Below are 22,018 nucleotides of genomic sequence, written 5' to 3'. Positions count from 1 at the left end.
CTGTTATTGGTCTAATGTTTCTTTACAAAGTACACAGGGAGCTCTGTAAGCGTGAACATACAGTGCATTTTTGTTGTCTGCTTGTTTGATGTGAATATTTTGTTTTTGCTTTAGGATGTCATTCACTTGCATATTAGCTGTCCTTCTGATAAGGAAGAGAAGTGCTGTAAGGATGGACCTGAGAAGGATGAGAAAAATAAAGAAAAAGGGCCAAAGAAAATGCTGTCTAGAGGTGGGTTTAATATTGTGGCATCAGTTGGACAAAACAGACTTTCTACATTGTCCTTTGAGGGATACAGGAATTTCCAAACAGTTGGGTTGTACTGCTGCCTACAGGAGGCTAGGACACTGGCAAACAAAGTTGTAAGCCAGCCCCGATATAACCGCTTCTGCTGACTTTTCCTTAGCGACGTCTAGATTCTTACACTGGTACTTGAGCTGGTCTCTACCTACATAGTTTACCAGGATCAGCATTTCCTCATTAAAAAGCATTGGAGGCCATACACAAACCCCGCTGGAAGGGATAATTTGCAGGGTCATCCAATGATGTGACCTTTTGGGCACTGAGCTAAAGCATTAGGAGCTACATCACCATTGGGCACCTTTTTCAAATTTCCCACCTCCACCAGTTTTACTGTAGTAGGGGTTAAAGCGAAGAGGTTGAGTGTCTGTCATCTCCTAAGTGGAGTGCTTCATGCACTCCGTGATCTCATTCCCAGCATTTAGCCTAGAGGAAGCACCATCCTGCTTAAGCACCATGTGGAGCGTACTGTCTTGTTCCACTGCCAGCCTACAATGCCTTTGTCCCCCCTGGCTGCGAGAAACCATCATCGGCACCAGTTTGCCTCACATTGAACCAAGTTTCTTTCCACTAGGTGATTTAATCAGTCTTCCTGAAGGACAGTCTTGCCCATATTCCCCTATTGGTTCTGGAGGCCTTTATCTGGTATCCTCGGAAGAAAGTGACGCCTGTTTTTTTTGAACCTGAGACCAATTTTGTGAATGTGTCGTTGGATGAGGCCGAGGTGTCTTCTCATATCCACAGGGACCTCCACGTTCACTTTGAACTTTTTATCCATTTGAGCCCAGTTACTGGAGCACTCTGCCTGCAGAGGCTCTAAATGTCCCCTGGCGCCATTTTTGGTAGTCTATTTCTGACCTTTTGTGGGCCTCTAAATCAGCTGAAGCGGAGCCCGAGGTTCCTCTTACCATTTTTGATTCATTTAAATCCCAAATGTCTAACACTGGAGAGGCTGTTCTTGAGCCACCTGCAGATGACTCCGATTTTCAAGAGGTTCTTTGTAACCTGTGTAGGAGATTCGCTTGCTGTTCCAGACCTTAGGGTCTTTTAGAGCTTCTACATCTTCAAATACATTCCCATTGCACCTGCTATTTAGGTCATTCCTCTGTGGGGACTGGAAACACCCTTTAGGATCCTGGGCCCCTCCAAAGTATGTCAGGTTTTTTCTCTTCCTCTGAGTTGAAATGTATTAACCATTGGTCTCTTCCAACCGTAGATGCTACTGTTAGGTAGGTTGAAGATGTTCTTTTAGCAGTTCCCTGACTAGTAAATTTGCAGTTCAAATAAACTGGAGTGGCTTTCCATCCCTTGTTTCTTTAATATGTCAAACTATGTCAGAAAGCTAAAATCACTTACGCAAGATCCATCTATTGCTCAGTTAGGCCCCTTGTTTAATTGCGTTGGGACTGATGTCCACACAGATGCGTAGGGCACTCTGGCTATGGGCTTGGGACGCTCGGATTGATTCAACCAATGGAACACCTGACTTGATTAGCTTTCAAGGGACGTCATATTGGTCCTTCTCTTGACATTGCCATGAGCAATGTCACTAGTGGCTGGAGTGTGCTCCTACCGCAACACCAGGAGGTCTGTAGAAGGGTTGGAGGAACCCCACCTTTCTCCATCTACTTGAGCAATAGTGATGCTTATGGATTTAAATCTTACCTCTCAACTCTAGGTTATAGGGCTAGAACATCTTCTTAATGAAGGTGCAACCGCACTTCTAAAAGTTTGGGCTGTTGTCTCATCCAGATGACTCCTTGGGTTCTCAGGTCACTGCTGGTAGCCATCAATCTAAGCCCTTGAGTTCGGCAAGTCATTCACCTGCCCCTAACCATGGTTTAGGTGTTACTGCACTTGGCAGTGTATCTAACGAGGTCTGATTGGAATCTCCACACCCTGGAATCTTGTTCTTTCTTTGGTAGGAACTTTTCTTTGCCTTACTTGATGCCCCTCATCTCTCCGCCTTTTCTGGGGAACTCTCTGATTTACGAGGCAGACAGGGACCAGTTCCTATTGTTTCCTTTTCTAGTAAGGACCTGATCCCTCAGTGTCCTCTAGAAGCACCTATGAATGCTCTAGACACTGGATCTTCTATCCACCCTAGTACCTTTCCATGGCATTCCTCATTGTGATATTGCTCTATAGATCCCCACTAAAGGGGAACAGTTTTGTCTGTGGTGGTTTCAATATATCCAGTTCATGATATATCTAGCAGTAGTTGGTCACATTCAGCTGGATTTGTTTCAACATTACAGAACCAGCGAATGTAACTATTTACTAGATAGAATCAGTATTCTTGGCTATTTGTCTGAACCCTTCTAATAGACCGAACACTTGCAAGGTCCCCTCTGGATACTGCTTCCTAGGTGTTTGGTATTGGTAGCTTTGGATTTTACATGGGCAAGTATGTTCTGCTCAAGTCCTCACTAAAGCAGTCCATTCACAGAGGACCATTGACCTTTTTCCTTACTAGTTTGGAATTTTCTACCTACATCTCCTTTTTAGGACTTTTAGGGTATTTAGAGTGTTCTCACCTGACTGGCCTCTCCTTCCATGGTGGACTTATGGTAATGTTCAGCCTCCTTCTCTGTCTGGGATCCTGGAATAGAGTCAAGGCATTTAGATGGTCTTTTTGTACCAGGATGTTCCACATGCAATCAATCCATCTTTTACAGTGAACTGGATAGTACCTTCTTACCGCCCACTTACTGGAAAGCTTTCTTTGCCTGGTCTGTCCTCATGCTTGGAACTTTATCTAGTTTTGCAGAACAGACATTTTACGCTTTTAATATAGGACCTTTCTGTGAGTATGTATTCTGACCCGATCTCCGTTGAACATTGCCTAGGAGCTGCAGGATCATCACCTTCAGGAAAGTATAGGTAATCTCCTCCCTTTTGAAGTGACTAGTGGCTTGGTCACTATGCTGGAAGTTGAAGAGTGTGCTACCCTTGACCACTTGGTCTCCACTTTGAAGTGTGGGGAGAAGCACATGGCTGCTCCTTTTTTCTTATGTGGCACGTATCCATTGTTGGATAGCCCTGTGCTCCCACATACCCCTTAAAGGATAGTGTAAATCTGGAAGCATTTGTAGGATCTGATCACAAGGAGAGGGATTCTCTGTCCTTCTAGAGCTAATTTGCAGCCTCTTGGAGAAGTTCTACAGAATTCTTCCTCACTCCTGTCCCCTAATCAGGTTGATGTTAGTGTGCTTCAAGTCTATTGAGGAACACCTGTCCCACTCCCCTGGATTTTGGCTGGCCTTTTGTATTGCTTTCTCACAAAACTAAGGCATGCTGGGTAAAAGAGGCGTTATATGGGGGCTGGCTTACAACTTTTCTGTTTGCCCGTGTCCTAGCCTTCTGTAGGTGGCAGTAAAATCTGGCTGTTTCTAGATTCCTGTGTCACTTGATGGGTTTTGCACCAAGCACAAAAATCTTTCTATTTTGACAGTTTTAACTTTCAAAAGCTTTGTGGCTACTCTGTTGTATAGTACAGTAGCCTACAACTAGTCTGCCTTACTATTAGATAATTGGGAGTTGGCGTTTCAGTGCCAATCCCTTTGCATCACTATGACTTGAACATAAAGCACTTGGAGGAAAGCTCTTGTTTGGTTCCTATGAGTAGGATTCACTCAGTTCTGACACAAGAGGGTGAGCAATGGTCAAACAAAATCCTGTTGTGTTCTACCACATTTGTATAATTGCCAAGGACATAGGCCCTTGTTTTCTAAAGTAAAACCGATGATGTGTAATGTTGCAAGAGGGTAATTGGTGTTTAGCAAATTTTTTTGAGGGTGGTGTACTCCCATGGCAGTAGTGTTATTGTTCATTGTTATGTACTATAGAGTAATGCAAGTTACATCCATTGTTTTTAGAACGACACTACTAACTTCCAAGATAAGACTTGCTGTTTAGAAGAAGTGATTTTCTTTATTCTTTCCCCACAGATTCTAGTCAGGAGTACACAGATTCTACTGGAATAGATGTACATGAATTTTTAGTGAACACACTGAAGAATAACCCGAGGTATCTTGTAAATGCTGTTTTAACTTTTCAAAACGTGGGCATTTAATTTGACAATCTTTAATATTTTGGTGTATTTATATTTAGTGTACTTTTTCATTATTGCAGTGATCAACTGCTGCAGTTGGACTCTGAAAAGAGTTGGATTAGCTCTGCCCTGTTGATAGATGGCTGCTGGAGCTCACAGAAAATCTTGATGTCAACGATGACATCACAGTATTTCCTCTTTCATAGCCATGTGGAATCCTTGTGTTACGCTGTGCTTTAGGGTAATTCTATTACGCCATCTTTAGAAGGATTACAAGTAAAGGAGCTAATTGAATATTGCTGAACTGCAACTGTCACTGATATAGTGGTTCTAGCAGTTACGGTTTTAAAAATTAGCATTGGGCCAAACTAATAAACAAAGTAGTTGAAACGACAATTGCACTTTCCAAGAAGATAACATTTTGTTCCTGTTTTAGTGTCCATTCACATTGATCCGACTTGTCAGCCTGACAAGTCGCGGTCCTCACGCTCCCACTGTGTAGTACAGGAGCCGTTCTAATAGGAGCGACACAAGTCGCTCCGACTTAGAAAAAGGGTCCTGTACTACTTCGGGGTGACCTGGAGGCGACTTGCATAGACATTCATGTTATGAAGTCCATGCAAGTCGCGCTGCACCAGACTTCACAGGTCGCCCCCTAAGTCTGAGCGACCTAATGTGAACGGAGACTTACCCCTTTTTAACACTTTGTTTACCCTAATTAACTCCTTTCCTTAGCTATAGTATTTTCCTGCTGATTTTCTTTTTTTCTAACCATTAAAGGATAAGTGCACTTATTCCGGTTTCTCATTTAAGCTGATTCCCCCCGCCCACCCCTTTCCAGAGATGCATACTTACCCCCAATCCGATGGCCTCCAGAGATTGTTTAAATTTCACACTCCATGCCCTGGGTGTCTGTGGGGCACAGAGACAGAGATAGACAGGCCTCAAAGACTTCTACTGTGTGAGTGCGGGCAGGAGACCAGGGGCTTGAGGCATGGGATGTAAACTATCCTTGGATTGAGGTGGGTATGCATATCTGGGGAATGGGGGTGTGATCTATTAGATAAACTTAAAGGTCTAGGGAAAAATTTAAATCAACAGGTAAATACGGTTTCCAAGGGAAAGCGGAATTAATCAGGGCCGATTAGGGTTAATAAGGAAATGGATACAAATAAGAAAAAAAAAAGATTTTTGACAGCGATAGCAGAAATAGTTGCTGTATTTACACAAACTCCAAGCTGCCATTTTGAGGTCTGGGAATTGCTGGAAAATACAGGGTGGAAAATGAGTGGGGCAGAGGAATAGGGCGTACCACACATGACTTGTGCATTTCCATTAAGTTTTTTTTATGGGCATGTGTGATTAGCATACCAAATGTCCACAACTGGCTAAAGTGGCACTCCAGGCAAGCACCTACAGTGGCAAGAATAAGAACCTGAACTCCTTGGAATTCAAGCGGTAGTTAACTTTTTAACTTGTTCCTACAGCTAAGGCTTACCTGTAGGTACAGTGAATGTCTCCTAAACTTGCAGTGTTTAGGAGAGATTCACACTTGAAGCAGCCGGTGATGTCAGAGTAAGTTTAGCGGATGTGCATGCAGTGGAGTGACGTCATTGTGGCTCAGATATTCTTTTGGCCGGAGAGCACAAACCTAGAAGGAAGACCGGGTGGAAGTGTGGACAGCAGTGACAGCGGGCTTCGCTGGAGGGCTTAATTTTAAGGCAAGTCGGTCATATTGTTAGTATGTGGTGCAAACTAGCACATTATGACTTAAATTGCCCAGGGCCCACTTTTTTTTTTTTTTTTTTAATTCTGCTTTAACTAGGTTTTTGCATTATTTTGCCATAAGGCTAGGTTTACATTGATACGGCAGCCTAATAATTTGAATGGGCTGCCGTGCCTCCTGAAATGCAGGGAAAAGGTTCTTGCAAAATTTCTGGAATGGCAGCACGCACAGGAACCGCACGTGCAATTTTTGGGTGTGATTTTCAGTGTGCCATTAGGATTAATGGCTCCTGCACGCAAACACCGCATTTTTCTGTCCGGGGAGTTGCGGCTGCGGGAACAGGTGCAGGCCCACAGCTGGAACCACCTGTACAGATGTGAACCTAAAATGTGATCTGACCCTCATTACAATAGAAAATGCGCTTAAGCTGATAACCTACACACAATTCTAACTTCTCGTGCCTTTATTGAACACACCCATTAAAACACTCAGTGTTGGAGAAAAAAGTAAGTAAACCTTTGGAATTAATAGTGTGTCATTGGCTGAAATGCAAGCGCTTTTGGTAGGTCTGGATTAGACCTGCACAATGCTCAGGAGGCATTTTGACAATTCAGCTTTACAAAACTGCTTCAGCTCAGACACATTTGTAGGATGTCTGGTGTGAATGGCTCTTTTGAGGTCATTCCAGAGTATCTCTAGGGGGTTAAGGTTGGAGCTCTGACTCGTCCACCCCTAAATGTACATTTTCTTTTTCTGAAGCCAGTCTGTGGTAGATTGAAAAAACGAAAGTTGAAAAAGATTAAAAGAGGTGCATGGAAGCCAGCCAGCCCCCAGTGTGATGTACTCACCCTCCAGTCTGCCACCAACCAAGTAGACCTGTCTCATGATATAAATAAAGAACAGGGGTTTAGTTGACACGCATTTGCAAACGCATGTGTAAGCTGCAGGGCCACTACACGGCACCCTGTGTTACCTGCAGTCCTAACACTTTATAATTTGAGTGTCTCCACAATGAAAGCACATGGCTGCTAATGGATGGATGGGAGACAGGTGGGAGGGAGCAGCCCAAACCTCCCCCAACCCACCCCCATCCATGACTGGTCTAGTATATCAAAACTCTAATAGCGATGTTGTAGTGATGGTACAAACTGGAAAGGACCAGCTGAGAAGCATACACCTCCATCCCCTTGGTGGATGCAGTGTGTTAGGACTGCAGGTAACACAGGGTGCCGTGTAGTGGCCCTGCAGCTTACACATGCGTTTGCAAATGCGTGTCAACTAGACCCCTGTTCTTTATATTATGAGACGGGTCTACTTGGTTGGTGGCAGACTGGAGGGTGTGTACATCAGACTGGGGGCTGGCTGGCTTCCATGCACCTCTTTTAATCCTTTACAACTTTCATTTTTTCTGATACAGGGATGGAGACGCTGGGCATTACCTGCTGGCGTCTCACTTAAAGTCCCACATAGCCTACATTATTTAAGTCTGTGGTAGATTTACTTCAATGCATAGGGTCCATGTCCTGCTGCATCCCATAGGATATTTTGAAGAATTAATTTTCCTGTCGCTGATGGCAAGTGGTCTAGACCCTGAGGCAGTGAAGTAAGTCAAAAATCATGTTTCCTCCACCATATTTCACTGTTGAGATGATGGTTTGATGTTGGCAAGTCATGCCTATTTTTTTGCATCATACATAATGTTGAGTATTCTTCCCAAACAATTCAATTTTTGTACCCTCAGTTAACAAAACACATTTTCCCAGTAGTGTTGTGGGTTGCCAAAGTATTCTTTGCCAAAATGCAGGCGTGCAGCAATGGTTTTTTTTTTTTTTTTTGGAGGCAGAGTGTCCATGTTGTTCTGCCATGGACACCCTGCCTGTTCTGCCATGGACACCCTGCCTGTTCATAGACGAACAGGTGATGATTCAAGTGATATCTTCAAGCCTTTAGTTTTACACATTGGTTGTTCTTTACCTCACTGAGAATTCTGCTTTGTGCCTTGGGAGTCATCTTAGCTAGGTGCCCGCTTCTATGAAGAGTAGCCACAGTACTAAACTATCTGCATTTATAGACAATTTGTCTAACTGTCGTCTGATAGATGCCAAAACACATTGAGATTGCTTTGTATCTCTTTCAAGCCTTATGTTGATCAACTACTCTTGATTGTATGTCTTCAGAGAATTCCTTTTTGCAAGGCATGATTCACATCAGCTGATACTGATGAACAGCAATCTTAAAATGTTTGAGTGTCTTCTATCAATCAAAATAGCTCTAAACCCACACCTTCAAACTAATTTCATTAGACTTCATTTATCATTAAAGTAATTAGTCAATGGGTTTGCCCACTTTTTCCTCCTGCACTGTGAATGTTTTAAGTGCGTTCAGTAAAGACTTGAGAAATTGGAATTGTTTTTGTTATCCGCTTAAGTACACTGTCTATTCTGATGTAGATGAGGATCAAATCACACTTAATCGCAAATTACTGCAAGAAACCAGTTAATTCTAGGGGGGGTCACATATTTTTTCTTCTGTAATTACTCTTGCCTGTTAAAATATTTTTTAACTGTTCAACCAGACATCCTCACTACGTCATTGAGCTCACTTTTCTACACTGCAGTTAAGCAATACAGCTTGTTTTACCAGCTGCTCCCAAGCCCATAATTGGACAATGAACAAGCTAAATTTGGTTTGTTTATACTCTCTTGGATCAAACTTCAGCAATCCAGACATTTTCTTTAGTAACATCTCAGATGTTTAAATTGGAAGTATATGTGATTGCTTAATCATAATGGCCTAGCATTACCTCTTGCAAATTTCGTCTTTCTATTAATTTGCAGTTGTAATATGTTTTTAATATAGTAAAGGACAGATGTTTAGGCAAATTTAACCAAAGATTTCACTTACTACACTTCAGATATGTTTGGTGAAGCTACTACTGCAGTGTTCAGACTATGCTGAATTAAAGGTGCTATTGCTGGTCTATATGGATGGAAAATAATGTAATTTGATTTCCTTCCTTTAGGGATAGAATGATGCTGCTAAAATTAGAACAAGAAATCCTTGAATTTATTAATGATAATAGGTAAGTGTGAATCGAAGATCCTTCTCTCCATGTAAACGGCTAGAAGCATAATGTGAATAAACAAGCTGTAACCTGCTTTAATGTAGCATGTGATGTAGTGCTAATCCCAGATGTAGTTGTATTTTTACCACATGACCTATATAAATGGAAACCTTAAAAATAATGATGTAAATGTATATTTACACTTTGTAAAGGAAAAAAACTCATGCACACAGGTGCTATATTTAATACCTTCAAATATTTGTAGTTGGAAGATAAAAGCCATTATGCCTGTTCTGGTTTTATGAGCCTTTACATATGTATATAAACATGATTTTCATTCCTTCATCATTGTCTTGTCTGCTATTTTGAATTCATTCTACTTAGGCTACTGCCATGTAATAACCCTTATTAGTACTGATATTACCTGATTACTGCTTAGAGCAAAATTGTATAAACCTACTACAAGACAATGTTATGGTCCAGTTTATAGAGTCCCCAACTAGGAATAATGCTCTGCTGGACCTGGTAATCTCAAACATGCAGAGCTTATTAGTAATGTTCATAAAATAACATCTGGGTAGCAGTGACCATAACATGATTTAATTTAATATTAGCTGTAAGCAACAAACACATACTGAAAAGATGATAAATACTTAACTTTAGGAGTGCACATTTTTGGAGGATGAGGGCTGCTCTCCAAGCCTTAGATTGGAAGGGAATATTGGCATTGATGAACCAAATTGGGAATTCTTTAAAAAGACTATGTGAACACGCTGCAAAATGTATTCTCATGGGGCAATACGTTTAAAAGACTAAAAATAAAACCTATGAGGCTCACGACCAAAGTTAAAAAAGCTATAAATAACAAGAAAACTGCTTTTAAAAATATAAAAATGAAGGAAAACTATTATTGTTTAAATGTTACAAAGAATATAACAGAATATGTAAAATGCACGCAACCACCACATGTAAAATGGAAATCCAAGGCCACAAAATTTCAAAACGAACGTCTGATTGCAAAAGAGAGTAGGACAAACCCCCAAAAATGTTTCATATATATGAATAGTTATAGGGTCTGAGAATGTTGGCCCTTGACAAAATATTCTAGTGTGGTTGACTGGGGACAAAGCGAAGGCAAATTTATACAAAGGAGCATGGGGGAGCTCCTGTCTACAATGGGGATGGTTTTGAGACAGCCACAATGGCTCAAAATTTTTATGGTCCAGAAATATTTAGACAGCATAAAGGTGGTAAAGCAACTGGAACAGATGGCAAACACCCATGAACCCCTAAAGAATTGAGCTCTGTCATTTCAAAGCCATGGTTTCTAATCTTTAGGGACTCTTTAAGGACTGGATTAGTACCACTGGATTGGTGTAAGGCCAATGTGGTAACTATATTTAAAAAAGGATCAAAGTCTTTACCAAGTAACTATAGACCTGTTAGTTTACCTTCTATAGTTGGGAAGATACTGGAGTGTTTAACCACTTAAGCCCCGGAAGATTTTACCCCCATTCCGACCAGGGGGTATTTTGCGATTCGGCACTGTGTGACTTTAACGGACAATTGCGCGGTCGTGCGACGCTGTATCTAAATTAATTTGGCGTCCTTTTTTTCCCACAAACAGAGCTTTCTTTTGGTGGTATTTGATCACCTGTGCGATTTTTTTTGATCATGTGCTATAAACAAAAAAAGAGCGTAAATTTTGCAAAAATAGCAATATTTTTCACATTTTTTTATATGAAATTCCCCCCCCCAAAAAATGTAAAAATCAAAATTTTTTAACATTTTCGGCCAATTTGTTTTGTGCTACCTAGGTTTGGTAAAAAAAATCGCAAAAGCGTATTTTGATTGGTTTGCGCAAAAGTTATCGCGTTTACTAACAAAGGGAAAGATTTTTGTTGTTTTTTTTTTTTTAACGCGCAACGGCGGCGATCTGCGATTTTTTTTTTGCGGTACTGCGACATTGCGGCGGACAGATCGGACCCTTGACTGACATTTTTGACACTTTTGGGGTTACCAGTGACATTTCTACAGTAATCAGTGCTATACGTATGCACTGTTACTGTAAAAATACACTGGCAGTGAAGGGGTTAACTTTTTTTGAAAGGGAGGGGCTATGTTTGTCCCTAGGGGCGTGCTTTCTACTGTGATTGGCTGTGGCTTCAGATGTATGAACGGTGATCAACGGTTCATACATATTCAACATAGTAGAACCGTATGATCATCCTTCATACACAGGGGAGAATGACGGGCAGCTTGTTTACACAAGCCGCCTGACTTTCTCCCTCTCCCCCGCCGATCGCCGAGTGACCGGTCACACGCGGGGGGGGGGGTCCGCGACCACGCGGGAGCGGGAGCACGCCTCCGGGGGCGCGCGCTCGCTCCCTAGACCCTCACAAGCAAGCGACGTAGACCACATTAGTTTGCCTGTGAGGGGCTGACCGCCGACGTAGAAAGTCGTGCGGCGGTCGGCAAGTGGTTAAAAAAAGATCACATAGATGAGTTCTTGCTGGAAAAAAATTTCTCTTTCGTTCATTGACGAACACGGCTTCATATCTTCATTGACCGTTGGGTTATGCTGCCTCCTACAAGAGTAGGACACTAGGTGGAATAAAATTGACTAATGGCAAGTCCTAGGGGGTATACTTCCACTTCAGTTTTTTTTTCTGCGTAGTGAGGAGTAAGGACCTAACTCCTTGCTGGGATCTATGGTCCTAGCATTTTTTCCTTTTTAAATTGTGCTTTTTTCCTTTTTGATTTCTTTTTGTCAACAATCAAGTTTGTTCCAGTGAGAACTACAATCAACTGCCCTGACTGGATGGCACACTGGATATCCTAGAGCCTTACGGTCTCCCCAGTCTGGCCAGTGAGCACGTGCAGACCGCAGCTCCACGCTAGGTCAGCCACGGCATAGCCCCACTGAACAGGGGCTGGCCGGCGAGTTAAAAACCTTGCCAGGATGCACACGACTGAGTCGCAGCGTACCTCTTGCCCGCAGCACCCCCCATTCCAAGATTGGTGCCCACCCAGTCCTCAGGAAAATCGGGGTGGACTCGGGCCCCTACCCGCGTTGGTCGGTTCCTCATGCCCTTTCTACCCTACTGTCACCCCCTCCTCATTAGTGGGTTCATCTGCTCTAAGCTCCCCCCCCCCCAGCCCCCCTGGCTGCGGTGGCTGTGCTGTGGGGTGTGTGAGAGCTGTGGCTGGAGGGGGGAGGGTGGGAGAGCACTGCGGCGGCTCCATTTTCTGTTTACTGATGCTAGATAGCTGGTCACTTTACTTGGTGGTTCACAGAGACAAAGTGGTTCTCCATCCCTGTCAGTCATTCCTTCCTAAGGTCCTCTCCGGTTTCCACTTGAATGAAGACATTGTGTTAACTTCATTGTGTCTTAAGCCAAAACATCCAAAAGAAATTGCCTTGCATTCCCTGTATGTGGTTCAGAGTGTACTTGGCTGCGACTGAGTCTGTTCGCAAATTAGATCCCTTATTTGTTCTTACGGATGGTTCTTGTAAGGGGCAGGCCACATCTGCTGCGACCATTTCCAGATGGAACAGGCAGATGGTGGTGCAGGCCTACTCCATCAAGGGTCAGGTTCCTCCTTTCCCTGTAAAGAGCATTCTACGAGGGCGCTTAGTGCCTCCTGGGCCTTCCATCATCAGGCGTCGGTGGTCCAGGTTTCCAAGGCGGCCACCTGGTCGTCTGGTTACACATTCACAAAGTTTTACAAAGTGGATGTCCTGGCATCTGCTGCTGCTGCTTTTGGCTGCAAAGTTTTGCAGGGAGCTTTTGCAGAGGCTACAGCCTCTTGAGGGTGTGTTTTTTGTCCTGGTTGGTGAGCTCCAGTTCATGGTTGAGCTCTTTGGTTACCTGGTTGGCTACGTTTAGTCTTTGGGAATTCTGCTTTTTGCTGTGTTTTTACCACCCCTCATGATGACGCTGCTTTGGGACGTCCCAACGGTCGATAAAGATATGAAGCTGTGTCCGTCAATGAACGAAAGAGAAAACTGGATTTTTGTCTTACCGTAAAATCCTTTTCTCTGACGATTGACTGACCCAGCACCCACCCTTCTATGGAGTTGGGTTGTGTGTTCTTCAGACACTGCTTGTTACTAAACTGAGATCCTTTAGCAGGAAGTTGGAGTATACCCCCTAGGACTTGCCCTATAGGTGTAGTCAATTTTTTTCCCACCTAGTGTCCTACTCCTGTAGGGGGCAGCATAACCCAATGGTCAATGAAGATATGAAGCTGTGTCTGGCAATGAACATCAGAGAAAAGGATTTTACGGTAAGGCAAAAATCCAGTTTTTAAGCAACAGCCAGCATGGATTCATAAAAGACAGAAGTTGTCAAACAAATCTGATTTATTTTTATGAGGTGGTAAGTAAAACCTTGAACAAAGGTGTGGCTGTGGACATAGTATACTTGGATTTTGCAAAAGCGTTTGACGCAGTTCCCCACATATGGATAGTGTGTAAAGTAAAGTCTACAGGCCTGGAAAAAAATTTGTAAATGGATAGCAAACTGGCTAAAAGACTGAATTCAGAGAGTAGTGGTTAATGATTCATACTCTGAATGGTCCAAGGTTATCAATGGTGTACCCCAAGGTTCAGTCTTGGGACCCTTTTTATTATCCCAAATGATATAGGGTCTGGGATTAAAATTACAATTTCATTCTTTGCAGATGACACCAAGCTATGCAGTGGAATAATGTCCTTACAGGATGTCTCCAACTTACAAGCCGACCTTAATGCACAATTTAATTGGGGAACTATGTGGCAAACGAGGTTTAATGTTGATAAAAGTAAAGTTATTCACTTGGGGGCTAAGAATATGCATTCATCATACATACTAGGGGGAGTACAAATGGGGGAAATCAATGGTGGAGAAGTATCTGGGTGTTCTGGTAGACCATAGCTTCATATTAGCATGCTATGCCAAGCTGCTGTTTCCTTTCTTGTATTGAGAGGTATAGACTTCAGAGAGAGAGATTTAACTTTGCCCCTGTACAAATCATTAGTAAGCCCTCACCTGGAATATGCAGTTCAGTTTTGGGCAACAGTTCACAAAAAGGATATTTGCGATCTGGAGAAAGTTTTGAAAAGCGCAACCAAACTTATAAGATGCATGGAGGAGCTCTGCTATGGGAAATGATTAGAGGAACTGAAGAGGAGATTAATTGGGGGGTGAGGGTTAATCAACATGTATAAATACATAAGTGGTCCATACAGTGAACTTGGTGTTGAGTTATATACTTTAAGGTCATCACTGAGGACAAGAGGGTACTCTACGTCTGGAGGAAAGATGATTTAATCTCCAAATACGGAAAGGCTTTTACACAGTAGGAGCTATGAAAATGTGGAATAGACTCCCTCAAGAGCTGGTTCTGTCATGCTCAGTAGATTACTTTAAAAACCTGGATTCTTTCCTAAATGTACATACTGTAACATAACTGGATACTAACATTTATTGGTAGAGTTGATCCAGGGATCATCCAATTGCCTCTTGGGGATCAGGAAGGAATTTTTTCCCCTGCTGGAGCAAATTTGATCATGCTTTGCTGGAGTTTCTGCCTTCCCCTGGATCAACTGTGGGTATGGGATTGTTTATAAAGGATTGTAATAAAAATAAAATTTTTGTTTTCCCCTTTTTATTGGTTAAACTAGATGGACTTTGTGTCTTTTTTCAACCAGACTAACTATGTAACTGCTGAATAATGTCTCATCTTTTTGTTTGTACCTAGTTTATATCTATGTGCTTTGCATGTTTAAAATATCATACATGCATCTGTGCTATGAAAAAATTATTTCTCTTACGTCCTCCGACAGTCGCCGCCCACTCATACAGTCTTCACCAATGGGGTATTGACTTCTTCTCCTTAGGAGTAGCTAGGCAAAAGACTTATTAGAACAAAAGCATTTCACACCCATGGGGGCTGTCCCACTGGTCCAATACCCCTCCTGCAATAGCCATTTAACTCCGTTTGTCTTCTGCCTAGTTCAGGAGTAGTCAGGCTTCCCTGTGCTGGGGCTACAGTCTCAGCCTTCTTCTTCTATTTTATGATTTTATTTTCTGAAAATGTATTTTTTTCTTTGCATTTCTAGCTGTTTATTTTGTCAGCTTTTAGTTAGTTGGATCTTCGGATGAAGATGGAGTTTGTGGAGCTGGGAATCGGACTGGTCGTCCTGGTTCTCCAGGGCAGAGGATCAGATGGAATCCCAGCCCACCATCGAGCGTTTCGCAGGCTATGTGTTCGCCCTGGCCTCATAAACGACCCATCCCTATCTTCAGGGATGCATCCTTGTGAGGTGGCTACCTCACCGAACACATGCACTGTTCGTCCGTGTACTCCTGGTGTCCTGCGTTTTTGGCTGACGGCACTCCCTTGCCATCTGAGGGTGGGCGGTTTTCCGTTTGAGGCACCCCACGCCATCGGGTACAGGTAAGTACACTCTGTGTGGGGCCTCTGTCTGGGGTCGGCAGTCCTGTGTGTCTGTGGTGTCCCCTATGTCTGTGCGTTTTTGGGCTCCCTGATCCTGGTCCCTGCGGGGGTTTTTCTCTCACAGCCTGCGCTGTGTGGGGTTTGGGGGATCCCTCTCCTGTGTCACTGAGGTGCTTGGAGGTACAGACTAGCGTGGCGACCGCTGCGGGGTTGAAAACCGCCGGTCCACAATTTTAGGTGTGGGCAGCATGTCTGGCTTCACTGTGGGTGCTTGTATGGCATTGTGTGTAGTGTATTTTGGCTCCTTGCGACGCCATCTTGTGTGTGGCAACGATCGTTCCGAGCACATGTTGGCGGCCATCTTGCCGAAGCCTCCCATTGCTTTGCATAGACATCCATGTTTCCTTAGCCTGCAGCCTCTGTTCAGTCTCTGCGGTGACATCACTTCCTTCCTTTACTCTGAAGCGACCGAAGGAGCTGGCAACACACTTCTGGGGCTCTGTCCTGTTGTCCTTTTCTTTTCCACCATAGTGCAATCTTCCTGGCTCAATTTGTCCCTGCGGGGGGGGTCTGTGTTCCACAGCCATTGTAGCGGTGTGCTGCGGGGGTCCGCGGCGCTCTTAAGGGCCAGTACCTCATAAAAAAAATAACTTTTTTTGCAATGGAATCTCAGGACAGCAAATTCCCTCCAGCTTTGGAGGGGGATTCAAGTTCTTCTGAATCCTCTACTCTGACTAATCTGGCTGCTGTTGTGGCGGTTTGGTGTCCAAAATGGATGTGCTGATGTCTCAACGTGCTGCTAGAAAAAGGCCTAGGATTTCTTTTTCTTCTGATTCTGAATGTGACATGGTTGCTGTAGGTAGCGTGCCCCTTTCAGGGTCTCGCTCTTCTCAGGACCCGCAAGAGTCTGAGGGTGAGGCGGAGGGTGCAGGGGTGGATGATTCCCCCCCTGGGACGCCAGAGGAACGCGCGGCTATGGATGCGCTGATTTCTGCCATTAAAGAAACACTACATTTAGAGGATGAGCCCGATCCTCTGGGCATTGTCATCTTTTGGTACACACAGGACCCGTAAGATGGCGCAGGTTTTTCCCTGCCCCGCTGAGTTTCATCACACTGTGAATGAACAATGGCGCAATTTGAAACACACCTTCACGGTGCCTAGGAGGTTTCAACTTCTCTATCGCTTTGCGTCTACTACGGTTGCACGCTGGTGTGTGGCTCCTCAAGTGGATCACACTGTAGCCAGATTGAACAAGGCTACACTGGTTCCTACCGAAGATTCTCCGGTATTTAGGGATCCTACGGATAGGAGGCTGGAATCGCTTGCCCGCCACAATTATGTGGTGGCGGGTTCCATGCTCAGGCCTATTTTCGCCTCTGTCATGGCGGCTCAGGCTGTGGCGGACTGGACCAAGGTCCTCAGGCGCACACTCGTGGCCAATTCTGCCCCTCCCGCTACCGTGGAGATGGTGGACCAGATTTATCAAGGGGTCATGTATTTGTGCGATGCGGCCTTAAATGAGGCCCCTTTTGGCTGCGCGCTTGTCCAGTGTCGCGGTGCTTAGCCGTCGGCTGATCTGGTTGAAGAGCTGGTCGGCTGACCAGAAATCTAGGAAGGCGGTGGCTGATATTCCCTATGCGGGGTCTCACCTTTATGGGAGTGACGGGGGGCAAGAGCACTCTGCTACCCCAGAATCCTAAGGGCAAGTTTTTCCGCGGCAAGCGGGGTCCCGCCTTTAAACCTAATCAGGGTTCCTTTCGTGCCTTCAAGTCACAGTGCAAGGGGAAACCCTTCAAGGGCCAGGGTGGCCAGAGAAAGCCCTGGGCCGGCAAACAAATATCCGGCCAAGCTGGTGCGGCGGCCCAGTACGCCTCTGCCTGAAGGGGCGCCCTTACCCATTTCAGGGATGGGGGGACGTTTGTCGCGGTTTCCTCCAACCTTGGCTGCTCCGAGTTCAGGACAGGTGGGTTCAGGAAATCGTTCGATCAGGGTACAGGATCGAATTTCTTTCACGGCCAGCGGACCGATTCTTTCCCTCAAATCTTCATTTGACCCCAGGGCGGTTACAGGACCTGCATCTCAAGCGGTGCAGGATCTCCTCGCTCAGGGGGTAATCGTCCCGGTGCCTCATCGGGACAGGTTTCGGGGGTTTTACTCAAATCTGTTCACGGTGCCCAGAAAGGAGGGCAAAGTGCATCCGATTCTGGACTTAAAAGTTCTGAACCGCTTCGTGCGCGTTCGAAAATTCCGCATGGAATCGCTCCACTCGGTGGTAGCCTCTCTCAGCCCGGGAGAATTCCTGGCCTCTATTGACCTGAAGGATGCGTATCTACACATCCCCATATTCGAGGGTCATCAGAGGTACCTCCGATTCGCTGTCGCGGAGGAACACTATCAGTTTGTGGCGTTACCTTTTCGGTCTCGCTTCGGCTCAAAGGGTGTTTACCAAAGTGCTGGCTCCTGTTCTGGGGCTGCTGCGGGCGCAGGGCATTGCGGTCTTGGGTTATCTGGACGATCTCCTGTTAAGATCAAGTGCCAGTCAGAGCCTGCTGCACGATCTGTCCACTACGGTCCAGGCGCTCCAGGAGTTCGGTTGGACGATCAACGTTCAGAAGTCGACCTTGTCTCCTTCGGTTCGTCTACCGTATTTGGGAATGGTTCTGGACTCTGCTCAAGCAAAGGTGTTCTTGCCGGACGACAAGCTCTGGACCCTACAGTCCGAGGTCAGGTCCCTCAGGGACAACGAATCCTCGTCACTCAGGACCTGTATGCGGTCCCTGGGGTTGATGGTATCGGCCTTCGAGGCGATTCCATTTGTGCCGTTTCACACGCGGTCTCTCTAAGCGGAGATCCTGGCCAGGTGGGACAGACTACCTCAGTCCTTGGACGTGAGAGTGTCTCTGAGCCGCCAAACCAGAATGGATCTCTTGTGGTGGCTTCAGTCCCTGGCTGTGTCGGCAGGGAAATCCTTCCGGCCGTTACTATGGACGGTGATTACCATGGATGCCAGCCTGTCGAGCTGGGGTGGCGTCCTGGGCAACCGGTCTGCCCAGGGCACTTGGTCGGAGGAGGAATCCTCCCTTCCGATAAACATATTGGAATTGAGAGCAATCAGGCTGTGCCTGCTCCACTGGTCGGATCATCTTCAGGGCCGTCCTGTACGGGTGCAGACAGACAATGCCACTGCGGTGGCGTACATCAACCACCAAGGGGGCACCAGGAGTGCCCGGGCGGCCCAGGAAGTGACCAGTATTCTGTCTTGGGCCGAGACTCCTGTCCTGGCGATATCGGCAGTTCACATTCCGGGTGTGGAGAATTGGCAGGCCTATTATCTGAGCCGCCAGACCCTGGACCAGGGGGAATGGTCCCTGCATCCGGAGGTATTTCACATGCTGTGTGCGAAATGGGGATCTCCGGATGTGGATTTATTCGCGTCTCGGCTAAACCACAAGGTGGAAAGGTTCGTGGCAAGAACGCGCGATCCTCTGGCAGACGCCTCGGATGCGCTGGTGGTGCCTTGGCGTCAGTATCGTCTGATCTATGCCTTTCCTCCGATTCCGTTGTTGTCCAGGTTCCTTCGCAAGTTGGCCTCGGAACCAACATTGGTGATTCTGGTGGCACCGGACTGGCCACGCCGGTCCTGGTACGCGGACATCGTTCACCTGGCCGTCTAGCCTCCTTGGCGGCTGCCAATGCGGGAAGATCTGCTGTCTCAGGGACCGATCTTCCATCCTGCTTTACAGTCGCTGGCTTTAACGGCATGGCTGTTGAAAGCCAGGTCCTGAGACAGGGGTCTCTCCCCAGAGGTCATTCCTACTTTAATCAAGGCTAGAAAAGCCTCGTCTGGTAAGATTTATTACCGTACATGGAAAGCTTATTTTGCCTGGTGTGAGTCCAGGGGTTTCTCTCCTCGTTCATACTCGGTGGCGAGAGTGTTGGCTTTCCTCCAATCTGGTGTGGACCAGCGCCTTGCGTTGGCTAAGATTAAGGGCCAGGTTTCTGCACTAGCTGTTCTTTTTCAGCGCCCTGTGGCATCTAATTCTTTGATTCGCACCTTCATTCAAGGTGTGCATCACTTGGCCCCTCCTAGAAGGGAGCCTCTGCCTCCATGGGACTTGAACTTGGTTCTGTCTGTATTACAACGTTCCCCGTTTGAAAACATCAGGGAAGTTTCATTACCTCTGCTATCAAAAAAGGTTGCCTTTCTGGTAGCGATCACTTCTGCTCGCAGAGTGTCGGAGTTGGCGGCGTTGTCTTGTCGCTCCTCTTACCTGGTGGTTCATAGGGATAAGGTGGTCTTGCGTCCTAACCCGTCCTTTCTTCCAAAGGTGGTTTCGGATTTTCACATCAATGAGGACATTGTCTTACCTTCGCTCTGTGCGAATCCTAAGGAGATTGCATTGCATTCTTTGGATGTTGTTGGGGCGATCAGGGTTTACCTGTCATCGACTGAATCCTTTCTGAAATCGGATTCCCTCTTTGTCCTTCCTGAGGGACCTCGGAAGGGTATGGCTGCGTCAGCGGCGACCATTGCAAAATGGATCAGACAGACAATTGTTCAGGCCTATTCGTTGCGGAAAAGGGTACCACCCTTCCCTGTCAAGGCGCACTCTACCAGGTCGGTGAGTGCGTCCTGGGCTTTCCGGCATCAAGCCTCAGTGGCCCAGGTGTGTAAGGCTGCGACTTGGTCGTCATTGCACACCTTTTCCAAATTCTACAAAATTGATGTTCTGGCATCAGCGGATGCCTCCTTTGGCCGCAAAGTTCTCTGTGTGGCAGTCCAGTAGGGGGACCCAGGTTTTATGCGGGTCCCTGGCTGTTGGGGTTGTTTACCCCTTGGTTATTTGCTTTCCTGGGTTGTTGCTCCTGTTGAGCCTTTTTTGTTGCCCAGAGGGTTGCCTTTCTGTTCATGTAAGGTTCCTTTCTCTGAGATGGGTACTGCGTTGCCTTTTCTGATGGTTGCGTTTCCCACCCCTCATGTCTACACTGCTTTGGGACATCCCCATTGGTGAAGACTGTATGAGTGGGCGGCGACTGTCGGAGGACGTAAGAGAAAACAGAATTTTTGTAAAATCTTACCGGAAAATTCCTTTCTCTGAGTCCTCCCACAGTCGCCACCCCCGCCCCTCTTTTTTAGTTCTTATACACTTAACTGCTTTGATACCAAACTGAGTTGAGATGGCTATTGCAGGAGGGGTATTGGACCAGTGGGACAGTCCCCATGGGTGTGTCTATGGAAATGCTTTTGTTCTAACAAGTCTTTTGCCTAGCTACTCCTAAAGAGAGGAAGTCAATACCCCATTGGTGAAGACTGTATGAGTGGGCGGCGACTGTCGGAGGACTCAGATAAAAGGAATTTTACGGTAAGATTTTACAAAAATTCTGTTTTGTTTTATGCCCTCACATTGCATGAAAATTTAGCAATAATCCTGTATGTAGTTTTGAACATCAAATGTGTGATTAACTGCACATGCTTGAAATGTGGATGATAAACAATTTTTTGTTTTGGGAAGATTAGGTAATGGTGGTGACCCCAATTCGGGGTTTTCTCCTGTTATTATGTCCTATCACAGAAATTTTTCTTCACTGCCTGTTCCAAAGATTTAACTAGAAGTAAGTTGCGGTCTCCCATTGGACAATTGTTATCAGAGCTGCTGTCTCATTAGAAAACGTCTTTATTCCTGTAATAGAGACAATGGTTCCTAGGGTTAATAGAGAGAACTCATCTTCCCCACTTGGGCATAGACAGAATAAAATCCTTAGAGGTGCTAGCCCTTTCACATTGCATCCAGAAATTAAATAAAAAGGTTTCAGCTTTACACACTCTTGAAGTGTCACCCGATTTTGTCAGCAAGGGATCCTCAGAGAGGTGCTTGCCTGTGATTCCTGTTTTCTTATTTTGAACACTCCCCTTTCAATTAATGACTCAATTACACTCAGCAGCATGCATGTCATGACTATTGGGTCTGTTGGTTTTCTATTACTCTACTACACCTACTTGTAAATTATTTACCATGTAGAAAAATAATGTATACCAAAAACAGTGATTGATCTTGTTAGTGATGTTTGACTGCTATTATTTTGAACACAACTGTAAGCAGGAGGCGCCTCCAGTCTTCTGCTGCTGGTCACGTTAAAAAAAAAAAAAAAAGCAAAGTAAAAATAAATTAATATCAAATTGTTATACAAATATATATATACAAAAATATATTTAATTATATCTTTGTTATTTTTTGGCAATAACCTAGTGTGAGCGGATTTCTGCCAGTCACAGGCTGTCATGCCCCTCCAGCCTGTGTTTTAGAATAAGAATAAGAGGGAGGTGAAGCTTCCGTCAATCTACATGTAATATCCTGTCCCCATTGTGTCTAGCTGGTTAGTGGGCATGGAGGAAGAGGAGGGAGGGAATGGGCTGTCATTTACCAC

General features: G+C 45.2%; 1 protein-coding gene across 5 annotated transcripts in view; it reads left to right on the top strand.

Annotated features, from left to right (window-relative positions):
* Nucleotides 1–22,018, top strand: part of R3HDM2 (R3H domain containing 2) — a 271,423-nt gene that overhangs the window by 126,002 nt on the left and 123,403 nt on the right. For all 5 annotated transcript variants that reach the window (XM_082246039.1, XM_082246041.1, XM_082246038.1 and 2 more), the window contains exons 5-7: nt 115–232; nt 4,252–4,330; nt 9,104–9,163. In XM_082246039.1, coding sequence (XP_082102165.1) covers nt 115–232; nt 4,252–4,330; nt 9,104–9,163 — 257 coding nt within the window. The remainder of the gene's footprint in view (nt 1–114; nt 233–4,251; nt 4,331–9,103; nt 9,164–22,018) is intronic.

Source organism: Pelophylax lessonae, assembly GCF_965119305.1.
Source record: "Pelophylax lessonae genome assembly, chromosome: 2".
Lineage (NCBI taxonomy): Eukaryota > Metazoa > Chordata > Amphibia > Anura > Ranidae > Pelophylax > Pelophylax lessonae.
Note: the sequence above shows the minus strand (reverse complement) of the source record. Positions and strands in the feature narration are given on the sequence as shown.